The sequence below is a fragment of the Astyanax mexicanus genome, chromosome 14 (genome assembly GCF_023375975.1).
Source record: "Astyanax mexicanus isolate ESR-SI-001 chromosome 14, AstMex3_surface, whole genome shotgun sequence".
NCBI classification, from domain to species: domain Eukaryota; kingdom Metazoa; phylum Chordata; class Actinopteri; order Characiformes; family Acestrorhamphidae; genus Astyanax; species Astyanax mexicanus.
In genome coordinates this window covers 23821827-23838660 of record NC_064421.1, presented here as the reverse complement: position 1 = coordinate 23838660, position 16834 = coordinate 23821827, and the positions used below count along the sequence as shown (strand labels likewise).

At 36.1% G+C, this 16834-nt stretch overlaps 1 protein-coding gene across 1 annotated transcript; it reads right to left on the bottom strand.

The window, feature by feature from the left end:
- Window positions 1-714: 714 nt before the first annotated feature.
- pax9 (paired box 9) lies at window positions 715-9055 on the bottom strand. The gene is made up of 4 exons (XM_007252554.4): window positions 8818-9055; window positions 7618-8250; window positions 5126-5259; window positions 715-1673 (listed from the first exon to the last, which is right to left on the bottom strand). Exons 1-4 carry the CDS (start codon window positions 8819-8821, stop codon window positions 1419-1421), a joined length of 1026 nt encoding a protein of 341 aa, XP_007252616.2. The 5' UTR covers window positions 8822-9055; the 3' UTR covers window positions 715-1418.
- Between the last annotated feature and the right edge of the window lie 7779 nt (window positions 9056-16834).

Here is a 16834-nt window from a genome sequence, read left to right as displayed (position 1 = left end):
GTAGTGTTTCAATCTGCATATTAATTAGGTTATCATCACTGTCACACAGAAACCTTGCATCTCCAAAATGGCAACTACGGAAGAGGGAAAAAACTAATTTACTTTCAGCGGAAGTCAAGGAAAAAATATTTTATTCCATGTAATTTTGGAGCATTTTCTTGGTCAATTCATAATTAAATTTAGACACAACGTGAATGCGTATTCTAAAAAAAGTGAAGGTACATGGGTTTTGCATTTTTTTTGTAAGTCTTAAGAAAAAAAACAATGATAAGATTCTAGGATTTTTTTAAACAAAAAGATGCATTGTTCTGTTTGTTTAATGTTGCTGTAAAAGCGGAAACTTCAAAGTCTAGATGTGCTGACCTGCAATCCCTTAAATTTTTTAATTCAGAGTTAAGTTCAGCAGAAAAGCCAAATCTCTGGAACCAATCAGGGTAAGCAATAATGGTATTAAAATACTTGGTTTATCCAAAAGTGATGTCAGCACATTTGTCCTGTTATATAAATTCAGATTACTTGCACCAAGCCATGTTCTTTTGCTTGTTGATTGGCTGCAAAAATAGACATCATGAATTTGGCTCAGCTTGGTGGTTATTCTTAGAATAATACAAATGAATATGATTAATTGATTTCTGGTATTATTTTCATCGTTATTATTACACAAGCCATATCTGATGTGGGGCTACCATGGAAAAAAATCCATAAATTATGGTCTCTTTTTCGTGTTTTTTAATAAGATACATTCAATTTTATTGTGCAATTTTTCGGAAGTCTTCAGTTTAAATGGTCTTTAATGCAGCATGAATGAATGCTGGTTGTGTCACAGAGTGTATCACTCTCCAACCCTGGTTCTATTCACATCCATTCGGATTCATTGCACGCACGTCATTTGTACCTTACAGTCTAATAAATTAATGTAATAAATCTCCCAAAGATTCTGGCATACACTGTAAAAGAAGCGAAGTTGTCATCCTAAAAATTGTATTTTTTTTTTTTTATCAAAACGCGACATAAAAACAAAGCAAAACTTCAGTACTTTAGCTGTTTATAACACCCTGAAACATTTAAATGCAAACTGAATGCTTCTTTTACATAATGCTTATTAAGTCCGTACTATTTGACACATTTCGTCCAAAAAAAATTATACATGTATATTCACAGACAGGAGCAATGAAATTCAAGTGAAACCTTTGATGATGAGGAAGGTCCACTGCTCTCAGGCGTCAGTGACCTGTGCACCTAAAACTGCAGCGTTGTCTATAAGGACATTTTCCTCTGCAGTGTAGACAGCGACGACTAGCACTGACATGTAAAACCGAGAGGGGTTTCTCAGACCAGTCATTCATAAATATATCAAAGTGTTGACATAAGTCCATTCAGCGATGGCACGTGCTGTCCTCCGTCCCACAACTCGAGGGTCACAGAGCAGAGGCGGTGACGGAGTAGAGGGAGTCTGGGGAGGCTGCCATGCCCTTAAACGCCCGCGGGGCAGCGATGTCACAGCTGTGGGGAGAGAGAGCACTGCCACTGGGCGGCTGCCATGTGGGGCCGGTCACATAGGCCGACGTGGTGCCGCTGTACCCCATGTAAGGCGACACTTGGGTGTGAGGATGGTAGGGATGGATGCTGGGAGCTGTGACATAACTGTTCACTGTGGGCAATCCATTCGGCGTCTATGAAAAGAAAAGACGGAAAGAGTCAAGAAAGAGCAAGATAGCACACCACATATAAAATTTCCTAAATTGTTCTTGGATTTTGGTGTCAATTTCTTGGAGAAAAAAAATTGCCAAGATGTTTTCAAAACGTTATGCTTTTTACATCGCATTAACAAAATGTATTTTAAAGTGCACTTATTAAATAACTATTGACCGAAGTTTTTAAAGTACAGACAGTAAGAATACGAGGCATGCGGAAAGAGTCAACAAGAGAAAAGTTCAATTTTTTAGTTTAGAAGTATGTCTGAAAGCAAGACTAAACGGATGAACTTATGAAAGTTGATAAAAGGCTTAGAACATCTCATGGAAAATTGAAAGACTCTACATAGAGGAACCAGAAAAAAATATGTCTGTAAGCGTTTGGCAGAAAGGCACTGCAACTGGAGGAATTTCCTAAGCTTCTTCAACAAAAGAGGGAAAAAAATAGACAGACAGGGTGGTCCTTACTACTGAAAATCTTTTCTGCAGATGAAATATCCTGCATTTCCCTGAATGTGCCTTCAGAATTTATTCATTATTTATTCATGTCCTGACCCCTTGGCTGTATACAGAAGGGTAGAGAAAGGTGATTTAAATATTTTTAACACACTTTTTTCTGTACAAAATGGATAAAATATCTGGATTTATCTACACGTTTTGAAATAAAACTCGGATCCAGTTTTAATTCAACACATAAAAGGTTACATTAGTAAGTGTCATATGCAAAATGTTGCTTGATATTATATGCGCATTGAATTACAATTAGTTTGCATACAAAGCAACCAAAATACCTAATAAAACAGAGTGAAATATAATTATTTATTTGAATCGGGCGAGAGCATGTAACGTGATATCGTTTAAAACGACACAAATGATGTAAGTAAATCTATGCTGCCGTTTTAGTCACTTCTGATAGAAAAGATTATGTCACTGAGCTGGGGTAGTTCTTCATATTTTAATATTCATAAACATTTAAACTTTCATTTACACTTTTTTTATATACACAGATTAAATACAGTATAAGTGTAATCCCATTCAGACTGCTCTGTTGACTCTTAATTTGGGTATTTATTACATTGTTTATAAAGTAAAGAAAAGTCTTTTTCTGACAGTCTGATAAAGACGACGTTGTTTACTGGTGTTTAAATCACGATATCGGTAATCTAAAAACGGGTTTTTACATGTTCTCACGCGTCTTTTTTACGTCTCCTTTCACCGCTACTTGTGAACAAGGAGTAACTTCAGCTTTAAAAACGAGGATAATGATCGATACTTTTAAAAACGTATTTTCTTGTCCCAAGGCTATTCATTAGACACATTTGAAATCTGATTAAACTGAACATTAGAAATAGGATAAATCAACGAATAAAAAGAAATAAAAATAAACCTGTTTCTATCTATGAAGTCCGCATTTTGTTATTATTTGTTTTTGGTTTCCTTTGGATCTTTCCTCTTTATTTCAACAAAAAATGGATCTGCCAATCCAGGCAAATGTCTTGTTATTATGCTGTTAACCCGCAGCTTCTGAACTTAATTAACTGATGGTGCTAAAGATCGTTCAAACGATTATTTTCACAAAATTATTTATATTTTATAATAATAATAATAATAAACTTATAAAATATTATTATTATTATTATTATTAATACACGTTTTATTCGCATTTTAATATTATTAATCGTATTATTTAGTTTATTGCCCATTTAGCAGATATATCACAAATCACGCCGTATTTTGTTCAGTAATAGTTCATATCAGGAGCAAGCTGTACGTGTAAAAATTACAAATACCACCGCGTTATTTTTTTATATAGCAGTCATTTTATAAGAAACAAGAACATTTTCTCTGTCAATTATTTTTACATTCCTCGCGCGAAAATGTACCAGTGAGTTTCCTTTATTGTTTTTAATGAAACATTTATCTTTTAACTGTGTTCAGTTGGTTAATGACTTCCTGACAGACATGTCTAAACGAATTACACCAGAACCATCGTTCTTCGTTGCATTATGTAATCTATGCGGAACGAGGAGATGTGCTCGTTTACGGTGGATAACATACCCAGCTCGGCCTGCGCTGCTGTTTAATGCTGCTTCGCCGTGGAGATGTTCAGATATTGGACGAGCAGTTCGTGAGTGAGGTTATTAAGCGTGTAGGTAATGCTCATGTGCCGGTAATAAAGATTTATTTCATCGTATTCCACGAGACATAAACCTCAAAGCCTCATAATAAACGATTCATCAATCGCCTGGTGGCGGTCCAGCCCAGCCGAACCCTGTGGGTCTCACGTCATCACGTCACTTGCGCCGCTTTCTTAAGGCACGTCTAGCGTGCGTGAGAAAATGTGCCCTACCTGCGTGTTTCGTCACGCACTGAGTGCGACAGATTTGGTGTTGAGAATTTGTCAGGCCCAGGACTTTAATCACTGTTCGGCGCTTTTAGCGGTGCAAACTAACTAAAAAATAACAGGGCAGCAGGGTTTCCTTTAAAAATATTTGAATATCTAAATATCTAAATCTAATAATAAATAGTAATAGACAGATAAACATAATTCCCAGAACAGAGTTCATTAGGGTGACATCACATTTGCCTTCCGTGCAGCTGTACCGAAACTCGTTCAGTGGCTAATTCTTTTTTTATTTTTTTATTTCAGTTCACCATTTATAAAATGTGAATTATGCAAATTAATATTGCCGAACAGTCGATGAATAACTCATTTTAATTATATTTTAATTCTTCATGCATATAAATATTTTAGAATAGAGGCCATATTTATTTAAATGTTACTTTTTTACATCGTGGACAAACAGGCTCTTAAAGGAGCGGTTGATTTGCTGAATCTGTCAGAAAATATAATTTAACAAACAAACATTTACCTAATATTTTAAGTAAAACGGTGGTAGTGAAAAAACTACCGAAAGTAATCAACATAACATTAACATAAACAGACATCTGTTTTATAAACCCACAATTATATAATACATATACAAAATAAATCTTTAATATATGTACACATATAAAACTGCGTTTGATTTTCACATTTTTAAATTAAATTTTCTAATCAACATTTAATTTGTAAAAAGAGATCATTTCAGAACCTGCCTGTGGAAACGTGTATAGTATTTTAAAATAGCGAGTTGATTATCTAGTTTATAACTGGACAGTGTGATAATAATAATAATAATAATAATAATAATAATAATAATAATAATAATAATAATAATAATAATAATAATAATAAAACATTTGTTTAGTATAATTGCCCCCAAAAGGTTTTAATAGATGCGCCAGAGTATTTTGAGAAATTTGGACACACGCGCACAAACACAAACACTGTCTCTCTCTTTTCTGAATGATAAGCATTTACACAATGCATGGTAGTGAACACTGCTGGTGCATTCTTTCTGAGAGTACAGGATGTGGTTCTCTTTTACCTGTGAGTATTTTGCGTCAGTTTCTAAGTAAGGCTTATCCACTCCAAGTGGAGAGCTCGCTGACGAGAAATTACTCCTGCTAATAGCGCTCCATTCGTCTAGTTTGGCGCTGGGAGAGGACGGACTGTCACTAACTGGGGGCAAAACAGAGACAGGGAAGAGTGAGATCAGAGGGAGCAAGCGTGGAGTACAGCACAACAACTAAGTCGATACTGACCCAGACCGACCACAGTCTAAACCGTCAGCGGCAGCAGGCCTTTTAGCTAACAGCTAAAACCCTGCCCCACCAGCCGTGAAATATCTGAGACCCAGCTCAAGCTTTTTACACATAACCCACCCAATCAGATGCTCTGACATTCAGTAATCAGTCATATATATATAATAGTTTTGATGAACAGAGGAAAGTTGAAAATGGTCCCTCAAGGACACTGCAGATGTTCGTGCTGAAGTATGACCTTGTTTGAAATACAGAGTGCACACTGCTGCTTTTACAATTAACCTTACTACGTGTGTGTGTGTGTGTGTGTGTGTGTGTGTGTGTGTGTGTGTGTGTGTGTGTGTGTGTGTGTGCTCGCGCGCCTCGCTGATCAAACTGAGCTTGCAGCATAATGGAATATAAGACGATTCTTTGGTGTAATGAGCAGGGCCATTTACCATGCGCCTTCCTGTGGGGACAAATTAGATTTACTCTAACCGTTTCCCTTTTGTCCGTGATGGATATTATATTATACACGGTTCCTAAAGTCTGAAATTGGAAAAGTAAGGCCACCAGGGCTGTAATCTGAGAGGGCTACAGAAGAATTCCTTGAGTTGTTCTTTCATAAACACATTTATACATCGTCGCTGTCCTGCAAAAAAAAATGCACCTCCATTTTTCACTTTTGGCATTTTTAAACATCACAGATGTTTTTATACTGTGCCTAAACTGATGATGAATTAACGAAACAGAAATGCTTCAAAATAAAGTTTTTTTTTTTATTCTATGCATGTTTACACCTACTGATTTTTATACAGGCTACTTGTGCTCCAAATGAGAAAAGGCCCATGTGCGATTTCTCTCGCGTTCTCTTTCGAGTCAGCAGTAGGTGTTTTCGACATATTTTTCATCAAATAGGCTGCCCTGTACAGCAGTAGTCACCGAGCGTACGTTCAACGTTATACCAGCTTTCAAACTAGCCACAACCATCTGCTAATCATTTAGAAATGCATAAATTGTTTAGAAAATCGGCTTCATTCCTCTTCAGTATTTCTTGTTTGCTATGAACAGCTGTAGTCGCCGTAGCTGCTGTAGTATGGACTAAGGCTGGATTGAGGCCTTCAAGAACACGGACATGTTTCTGCACAGCACCGTGTTATCTCAACCCACCCTCCCACCTCCTTAATCAACCCCCCCCCCCCCCCCCCCCCCAACACACACACACACACACATACATTCAGACAATGTGCTCCATAAGACAAAACAAGAATTTGCTAAATGACCAGTTTAATTTCGTATAAACGCGTTTTGTACATATGTTAGAGAAGCCCGGTACGCGGTGTTACATTTGAATCAATTGTCGTTAAAAATAACTGGAAATCTAACACCTCTGCATTTCTAAAAGTTGTAACGATTAAAAAAAATAGTTACATAAAAACAAACAATGGGATCCAAAATGTATTATGTATTATTGTTATTATTATCATTATTGTTGTTTTTGTTGTTAATAATAATAATAATAATAATAATAATATTTTGTATTATTTAGTATTATTGCTAGTATCATTATTCTTATTACTATGTTGTTGTTTTAATGCCAGTCTACCTGTGATATCGTAAACATGTAATTTCGCTTTGTGTCTCTAGTAAACAAACCCTTTATCATTTTGGCCTAAAGAATAGAGAATAGAGCACATGCATTTATATGTGTGATGTTTTTAATGAAGCCGTTGCAGAGTATAAAACTGACGTTAAAATACGGATATATAATATAGTGTGATGTAAGCATTTAAGTAGTGGCTAAATTTTAAATTAAACTAATCTAAAGACAACGCAAACTTTGATTTTCTTAATCTAATCTAGTTAAAATGTATACATAGTATTTGCATAAAAATGATTTAAACGCTGGGTCAGAATAATAATCCAATATGCTTGGTCAATGCTGTCCAATAGTAACAAAGCAGGTTGTGAAAATGATCCCATTTGGGTGCATTTTAACGCATGTACCAAACATCTGATATAAAGCACCATCCTCTTTTACAGGCTAAAGTTTATTAATTTATATACAGATATCCTTCTTCTTTTTATTAATGTGGGATTAGGGCCATGTTTTTGTAGCCTAATGTTAAAAGCCTAATATCTGCTCTCCAAATTATTAAAGCACACTCACAAAACAAACACAAACAAGACCTTTCAGGCACTAAACATAGGTTGGGCCTGTCACACACACTCACACATCAGATTAACTGTGCCCATAAAGGCAGTTTCCATTACCAATAATTAATAATGTGCTTACTTTGTTGCTCCGTTATTGACCGAATGCCCAAAATGTCTGTAACAGAATGAGACGATGGCCATATTCTGTGCATAGCCATATGTCCAGGTAGAGAGGACATGCCGGGGGGGGTGGGCACCTTAGTCCCCGTCGCTGCGATGGGAGTCGGGTAAGAGTACAAGTGGTTATAGGGCAACGCAGGCTGCGGCGGTGGATGGGACGTCTGTTTGCTGGACTCGTACTGGTTCTGCTGGCCCACGTTTCCGATCTTGTTGCGAAGGATCCTGCTAATCGAGCTGACGGAAGGCAGGTTGAACTTATCGCACACCCCATCGGCAAGCAACCTGTCCCTGATCTCCCAGGCGAAAATGCCCGGGTCCCGCTGCTTGTAAGTCCGTATGTGCTTCACCACGGTCGGGGTGGTGACCCGCGGCTTGCTGCCACCGATCGCGCCAGGGAGGATCGAGCCGGTCTCGTTGTAACGGGCCAGGATCTTGCTCACGCAGCCATGAGAGACCCGCAGCTGTCTGCTGATGTCACAAGGCCTGATGCCCAGCTGAGCCAGCTCTACAATCCTGAGGCGAATGGCGTTGGGCAGGGGTCTTCCGTTTACAAAAACACCGCCGAGCTGGTTCACCTCCCCAAAGGCTGGTTCTAGTCGTATAGAAACACACATACATAAAATGTAGAATCAGTCAACAGTGGCACTAGTAAACAACGTGCATCCACCAGACCTTCTCTCGCTTGCGATTCGGAAAACCCAATGCTCATTTCTCAGACTAAGGTGTCAGAAAATATTCGCAAAGGCCTACAATTGCCACCTTATTCCTTTGGTCGTACAGTTGTTCTACCTTTTTTTACCTGTCATTATATTCACTTACAAAGAATCAGCTTGTAGCTGAATTGCATACTGATCAAATGCAAGACTTTATTGACAGACACGCTACAATATATTCTGCATCTTTGACTATTTAACAATTATGTCGGTCATAAATATTACCAAAATAAATTACGTAACCGATTCAAGTTTATTCACAATGCCTAGTGTCCCTTCTGTAGCGCCACCAAAGTAGCGAACCCGCCGCTTCAGAAACAATGCACTCAACGCCATTTTAAGACTACCATCAGATTGAAGTGTGAAGTGCGATCTACTGCTGAACGTAAGCATTTCTCCAGCTTCACGGCTTCAGTAGGAAAAGAAAGACGAACTCGTGCTCTTACCCATCGCGTGCAACCCTCCGATGAAAAAAGAAACCCCAGACTGATGTCTCCTGAACAGCTCCGAGTCCAGTTTAGCTGGTCTCTCCGCTGGCCTGCAGTCAAAGTGAGAAGAGGAATCAATCGTCTCACGCAGATGCAATAGCGATTAGTTACAAGGGAGGGAAATTCGCGTACTGTTTCCTGATGGCAGGCAGGACAGGCTTACATTTCAGTTCGCAGGATTCGGGGGACGGCCTTCCAAACTTTTCTGCACTGCCAGGACTCGCCGTCCAATCGGGTCTCGCCGTACTCTGACATGCTGCATCTATTGGCTGAAAGTATTGACGTGACGAGCAGGCGCCGTGGCCAGGGCTTCCCCTCCCGCGTTTGATCTGCGTTTGGACGGGGTTTCCTCAGAGTCGAATGTATTTCATACAGCTCAGATAAAATGGTAAGTTTTCTCCCCGTCTAATTAACCGGTAATTCTGTTGATAAGCATAATTAAATTAGATGGTTTCGAAATTTCATAGATTCTTTTTTGTAAATGTATGTGCAAAAGGTGTAAATAACGAGTTTGAAGAAAAATCTACACACAAGTGCACAAGTAAACTTTATCAAATTTGACCAAAAATAAAGCGTGAGCTACAAACCACAAGTCGCCAACTGCATACAACTCTAGTATAAATATGAAAAAGATGTAGCCTATAGTTCCCCTTTTTATGCATTGTTGTTATATGGTTATATGCAAGTCCTTTTACCTCATTAAAAAAATGTAATACTTTCCAACCTGACATGTTTTTTTGTTCAGTTTTCCGCATTTGATAGGGTTTATTTTTATCCACGAATGTACAAAATGTTCAGCTTCAAAAACAGGTTAAACTTTGAACTCTTTAGTTTCTAACTGATATATATTGTCTGCCATACCATATTCGCCTACTTTATATATTTGTTATTTTTACATATTTTAGGTTTATTTAAAAACGGAAATGAAAGCATTTACCAATATACGAAATGAACAGTCTCAATGCCCCCTTAAAAGTTATCGAGCAATGTAGAGGTATCCTCCTGTGAGACCCTGGTGTCAGGTGTAGATGACTATTGTTCTGCTGCACTTAGGACTGTTTGAACAGTTTGACAGCCTTTGCATAGAGTCCCTCGGATCTTCCTAAGTCATTTGTATCTCTGTTTCCTGTTTACCTAAGGGAACATGTTCTGGGCTCCTGTGTCTGTTTATTTGCGCTTAACATCTTGATCTCACATCTTAACTGATGTATCACTTTACATTCTAGTCCGTGGAGCTCATGGAGTCACAAACTAGTGCATTGCTTCTCAATACTTAATACAAGAATTTGTTTTTGGTCTGTTTTGGTGGATAATGTGGCCATGCCGAGAATGTGTTCTAAACGTCTCTGTGGCGGTGTTTCCCTGCGGATGGATGGATTTTTTTTCTTTAAATGATCAGACTCTGATTTTAGTCACTGAAATGTGCTGGGGCACATTTGCAAAACATTTGCAGAGTCCAAATGAGACGCACTCTTCTGGTAAACTGAGACGATAAACAGCGCACCAGAGCCGCCTTCTCCTTTCATCTAATCCAGAATATACTGTTTAGAGAAAAAATAAAAATATAACAAGGTGAGCTGTATCCAGTGAAACAAGAAAAAGAAGGACTGAGGCCTCAGAAGAAATATGTGAATTCATCTTAAAGGGTGTTCACGTGATTAAGGTTTAATTGCAAGTTTGTTTACGTTGAGGCAAGTTTTGAGTGCCTTCTTAAAGAAGAGACGTAAATCTGGGGTGTTAACTGACCATTGAAAAACAAGGAGACGCGCAGTGTGCATTAATGAGCCATAGAATGCGCATGAGACAGCAAGCAAGCAATTTTTCAACCTCTGCGAGAAACCCGATTTAGACTTTTACGTAATGCTAGATTTTATAGTACTGGAATATCATTAGTGTTCGTGATATTAACTGAAAAACCCTTCGCTTGGTTTTACACATTCTTCTTCTTCTGCTTATTATTATTATTATTATTATTATTATTATTATTATTATTATTATTATTAAACCATTAAAATGTTCTAAAATATATCAATAAAGCAAATAAAATAATATACCAAAATTGTTGTTAATACACCCAGTAGCTTTGAAAAGTAATATGTTTTGGGATTTTCTTTGCAAAAAAAAAACATTCTGTTTTAGTCAATTTGGATTATAGCGATTGAAAATGTACAGTTTAAAGCAAGTTGAGACCAATCTATAGTTATGGTGACAGCAGTTATTATTTTAATGATGAGACGCTGAGAAGAGCTTCTCAGCGCTCATCTGTGCGTGACGCAAGGAGTGTGGAGATTGCACTACATTGAATCAGAACATTGAATCAGAACTGGGCTAAGCTATCATGTGAATGTTATCTAACAGGATTGATAAACAATATTTTTATCATACAAAAAGACCCACTGTAGTAATTAGTAAATTAAAAGGATATTTTATAATATTTATTTGAAAAATTCTTATTTCAGTTTTTATTATCTGTGGTAATTTGTTGTATATTTAATACCGTACATTAGACTGCTGTTTTTCGTTGCCCTTATTCCAAACGCATCTAATTTCAGTTAAATTTACATTTTTAGTCATAAATTAGCATATAAATTGACGGTAGCTAAATTGTAAAGACGAATATTCGTCAGAAGAATACATCTCTTTCAGTGGTCTGCAGCATGCCGAGGCGATCCGTGCTTTTTTTTTCAACACCACCACAAGTCAATGCATCACATCACTCTTAAGCACTGGAATTGATTAGCTCAGTTAAGAACCGTGAACGATACCTTCACTTACGGTTCTCTTTAAATATTTTCGTTTCTCCCCAGTGAAGATCATCAGACAGCCTTGAGTTTACGCTGCTGATTCGGCAAACCGATTAGAGTCACTCCCTTAGGCACTTAGGGGCAGTTACGGACAGAGGAAACTCCGGCATGAAACATTTACATATAGATTTTTAAAAATGTCCAATTATGCGGCCCATGAATTATGTATACTTTTTTATTTAAAATAATAAGCCATTCAGCTGCGCGACACTAGTTTGCGTTAATTAAACAAGAAAAAAAAAAAACAATTGACCAATTCAAGTTCGCTATGCGTGAAAGAGTTGCATATACATCATTTGGTTATGTTACTCGGACGGAAACTGGAAATGTGTTTAAAATGCATTACATATTTTAAACACATTTTAAATGCATTAGACATTGGTTTCTGTGCCTTCAGCAGACACACATCTTAGATTCTTCTCCTGTAATTACTTTATACATTACTGATAGTTTGCATTACTTTTAGTTAGACTCGAAGAGTTTGGTCAGAGGGCATTTACAAAACGCCGCGATAAAACGCCGCGATTGATAAGCTGATGAATCTGGAATTTAATTATTAGTTTTCAGATTTTATCAGGTGTGTTAATGAAACATTTTCAAGTTTCCCCATTCATCTATTACAAAATATTGTCGTCTCTCAAAACGTATATCCAAAAAAAGCTCAATTTTGGAGTATCTCTTTGTCAATTTGTTGTGGAATTTGCACATATGTATAGTAAAAATTACAGCTGCCAGATTATTATTACGATAAGACTGAAATATAAGGTGTTTGATAGAGAGCGACGTCATATAAAATTAAACATATAAAGATGACGGTGACTGCTGCTTGCTTAATATTTTTTTACGTACATCTTGGTCGGAGATCCAATATTCTTTTTTAGGGACATTTTGGAAGAAATGTCAGAAATAACCTGTGGTACAGTATCATAGCATCACAAAATAGGTTTGCAGCTGCGGGCAACACATACATTAAAGGTTATTGTAGACGTAGAACTGAGAAAAATTGGGTAGTCATAAAAATTCAACGGGCATTGCACTTCACATGCCTGTCAAACAGTAGGATATGTCGTACTGGATCCTATGACATGCAGTGCCTATACTGGGTAAAAATAGCAGGTCTGTTTTAATATCGGATTTGTTTTAGTTTTGCGTGGAGCAGCACAACAGTGCAAAGAGAATAATTTCTAATTTTTAACAATTTTTTAAACAAATATATTGTACTAAAATCATTTGTGTGCTGGAGCACAATAACACCTTTATTTCTCTTAATTGTCTAAATATGATAACGTGGCGGTAATAGCTTTATAATTCGACTCTGTGCCAGTATGGTTTTGTCGAAAAGAGACTTAACCATCGCTTGATTATATTTAGTGCTGGAACTAATTCAGGTTTGTTCATTTCATGTGATGTAGATGATAGCAGCTTGTTTAATGTAAAAGTTATTTTTTATTTTTAATCTATCCTTATAAATATAGCGCTGCATTGGATTAACAACATTTGGTCCTTTAGATGTAAAATGATTTTTTAAAGAATTAATATTAGTTTCCGGTGCCAAATTCAAGTATAAATATAGGTCGATGTTAATTCGACTTTATCAAAGCTTTATTATAAAACTGTAGTTTTTAATAAGTGTACATTTACGTCTTTAGTTACAGTAGTTTGTTTATGTGTAACTTGTCTTCTAATTTTCATGAATCAATTAATGATTAATTGTTTATTTTCTTTATTTGCCTTATTAATATACATGGCAATTTGGGAGACGAAAGTAGGGAGTGGAGTTCAGATGTATTGTCGTTGGAAACGTTCAATCTGACTATATTAAAGAAACATTAAAAATCACATTTGCATTTAAAAAAAAAAAACATTGAACAACTGCGAAATTCCATATGCCCGTTAAAAACGATTATTTATACGAAAAATAAATTCGTAAATCCGAGGAAAACTAGACTTAGTTCTGTTATTTGATTATAGTGCTCTGTTATAGAGGCAATGCTATATGGTTATACTCGGGCTTATATCGTGATAGATTCAATACCATAATTTGCTCATATTAATTAATCAATTAACTGTTCGTTTCTATATGGCGTTTCTCTTTTTACAGCACAGAAATGTATGCTGTCTGAACAGTATAGGTTCCGTAAATGTATATTAATTCGTACTGTTATTTAAATCTTTCAGCATCAATTTATCCGTTTAAATATAATGTGTATATATATATATATATATATATATATATATATATATGTTAATCTGTGTTTATGATAAGCATAATTTGCTTCTGGTAGTGTGTGTGTACAATAGGGAAAATCATACTTTACAACAGTCACCATGGAAAACCGATAGCAAAAAAAGATCACTTTTAATTTTGAACTGGTTCAAAAGGTTTCCGCTCATTAGGAAAATTGCGACAGACTATGGATTTACTGAAAAAATAAAAACAATAACTCCCTGTCCTCCTAGATTTCATGTAATCCATACACATGCCGATAATACATTAACATCTGAATACTAAAGAAAAGTTTGTATTTATAATATATTTATTATAGTATGTTTAATTATCATGATCAAGAAATATAATACATTCAGTTTTGTTGCATACGTGCAAAACTTAACCTTCTTACGCGCCTCACCGCCTCATCGGTTGATGACTGTAACCTCTATCTTTTAAATGGGACTGACACCATTAAAGGGCTTTGCAGGTTAACACCTCTAAAAGGTTGACTGCTCCTGTAACTTAAATCCAGCCGTAATGAGGACGACAGCAGGTTAACGACGTGTGTATGGCTGTTTTCGGGGCCACTTCATGATTTCACGTTAGAGGGACAAAAGCAACGATATTTACGAGGTTTTTAGGCATCGATCACAGTGACGGCTCTTAGTCCACACACCTGGAGTTCATTACTCTTAAATATTGCATTCCATTATAATTTACTTGTATTTTTCAATCAAAAGGAGCTAAGGTTTTCAGGTAATGGCCTGTTTAATAATGCCTCTTTATGAAGAAACAACGATATTTCAATGACGCTTTAGGCAGTTAATTACATTGATTACATTTGTATACAGCATTTTCTTACTTACTCACAGCTGGTTTAGCCCTTATCAGTATGACATTTTCTCCAGTTGGTCTCCGTCGGTCTATAGAGAAACGTTGTTACTCACTGTTAAAGATGAGTTAGTTCTAGATTTTCCACATTGTTGTAACTTTCTACGTCACTGTCAGCATCGAACAAGAAAAACTGTGATGCCAAGATTGTTGCAGAGGTGCACAGCTTTTTCTTGACATCAGGACAAGCACAAAGTAGCAGCCTATGTATTTGATGGAAAGCGGCGCCACCTGCTGCTCTTCCTGTGATAGTGCAATACCAAAAGTAAAAACTACTTCTCTTTTCTAGAAGGATACTAGTCTTGTCTTCCCTTTACTACTTTTTTTGGGTCAGATAGACTTGATAAATCTGTAACGATATAAATACCGTGAACCTGGAGGAATTACATTGCAATTGTGTGTCCAAGAACTGAACCAACAGTTGTACATTATTTAGCTTTTTAATGCAATGGAATAACCGCTTTTGTAAAAAAATAAATAAATAAATACAGACATGCCTGAGAAAACAACTTAAGTTGGTAAATAACTTATTCTGAAATGACAATTAGAAGTATCATAAAAGTGTATATAATTAGGTGGTGTTTGAAATAAATATTGTTTGTATAGGAAGATACAGTTTCAGGATTGACACATGCTCGTGGATTAAAAGAAAGAGAGGTCTACACAGAGCAAACACAGTGCCAGTACAAGTACAGTAGGCTACTTTAACTCTATTAACACTGTTCTATTTGTCTTGTTTGTCTTGTTATATATATATATATATATATATATATATATATATATATATATATATATATATATATATATATATAATTTATTCGAACATACATTTAGTATGTGAAATGCATTTTGCAATCAATGGAAAAAATATTTAAAAATAAAGGAACATTTGTATATTATTTACAGCTATGAAAAAGATGTTATCAATTTAGTCTTAATTATAAACATAATATAATTGTTTTCAGTTTTTTTAATAAATTAATTCTTAATCCCTGAGAACATTCATCGCCCTTATAAAAGAGATTATTATTTAAACTGACGGATTTCGAACTCATGTCTGTGCATAGAAGATGTCCGTCGCATTCATAGGTCTAGCTTAACAAGGTCATTCCACTGAGCCATTAAGGTACACTATAATCAACTGTATCAGGACTGGTATTGATTATAGATTACTTTCATTTTTTTTATTAATGTTTCATAGAAAACAACTATAAATGCACCGGGATTGCTAACATTTTTTTAATGGGATCATTGCCTAATTGTATATGTTTATTAATTCTGCTAATATTATTGTGGCTGCTGGTGGTGATAATATTATGAATATTCTAAATAATACATTAGCAGCAGGGGTGTGCCATACCGTGTGGTAAGCAATAATATCGCCAACATTTTTGAATATCGTGAACGATATTATACCCTGAAATATCGTGCCACATCACCAACTCCTCATTATCACATCAGGGTACTACTTTTTGAGTGCCCTCAACAACTGAATAAGAACTGCGCGCAACCACCAAGCCCCCCACCCCCGAGCACTTGCCTCCAAAATGTCTGTGTACGCCACTGTATGTCAAGTATTAATAATTTTACTTTAATCCAGGATATATGGAGATATGTAGATGCGTTATTAGTATCATGGCATTCTGGATCATTGACTTCTGTTACAATCTGATAAAATTCTTGCATTTTTAATTTCCCAGTTAGGGGGTGTGCCATATCATATCGTATGCAATTATTAATTTAAATTTTCATTTTGATGCAGTAGTGTATTCTTGATTTTTTTATTCAGTGTTTTGTCATAGCCGAGAGTATCTTTATAGCAAAAATACCATGAAATATCGTGATATTATTTTAGGGCCATATCTCCCACCCCTAATAGCAGAAAATATTTCCGTCAACGTATATATTTTAGCATGTTTTTGGGGCAAAACTTTGAGTTTCCTGCTGTCAAAGTCTGAACAAATACTCTAGGAACTCTTTATTTCAGAGACTATGGTGGTTCAAACCAATATAGTTTAGACCACTGTGGAACCAAAAAAGTTCTACCATTTCAGACCGTTTAGAAGTG

What these genes read in the sequence shown, in the direction of transcription:
- pax9 (XM_007252554.4), bottom strand. An exon ending in GTCAATAACGGAGCAACAAA is followed by an intron (nt 5,260 to 7,617) that starts GTAAGCACATTA and finishes TTTTGCCCCCAG; the next exon opens with TTAGTGACAGTCCGTCCTCT. An exon ending in CTGACGCAAAATACTCACAG is followed by an intron (nt 1,674 to 5,125) that starts GTAAAAGAGAAC and finishes TTCTTTTCATAG; the next exon opens with ACGCCGAATGGATTGCCCAC.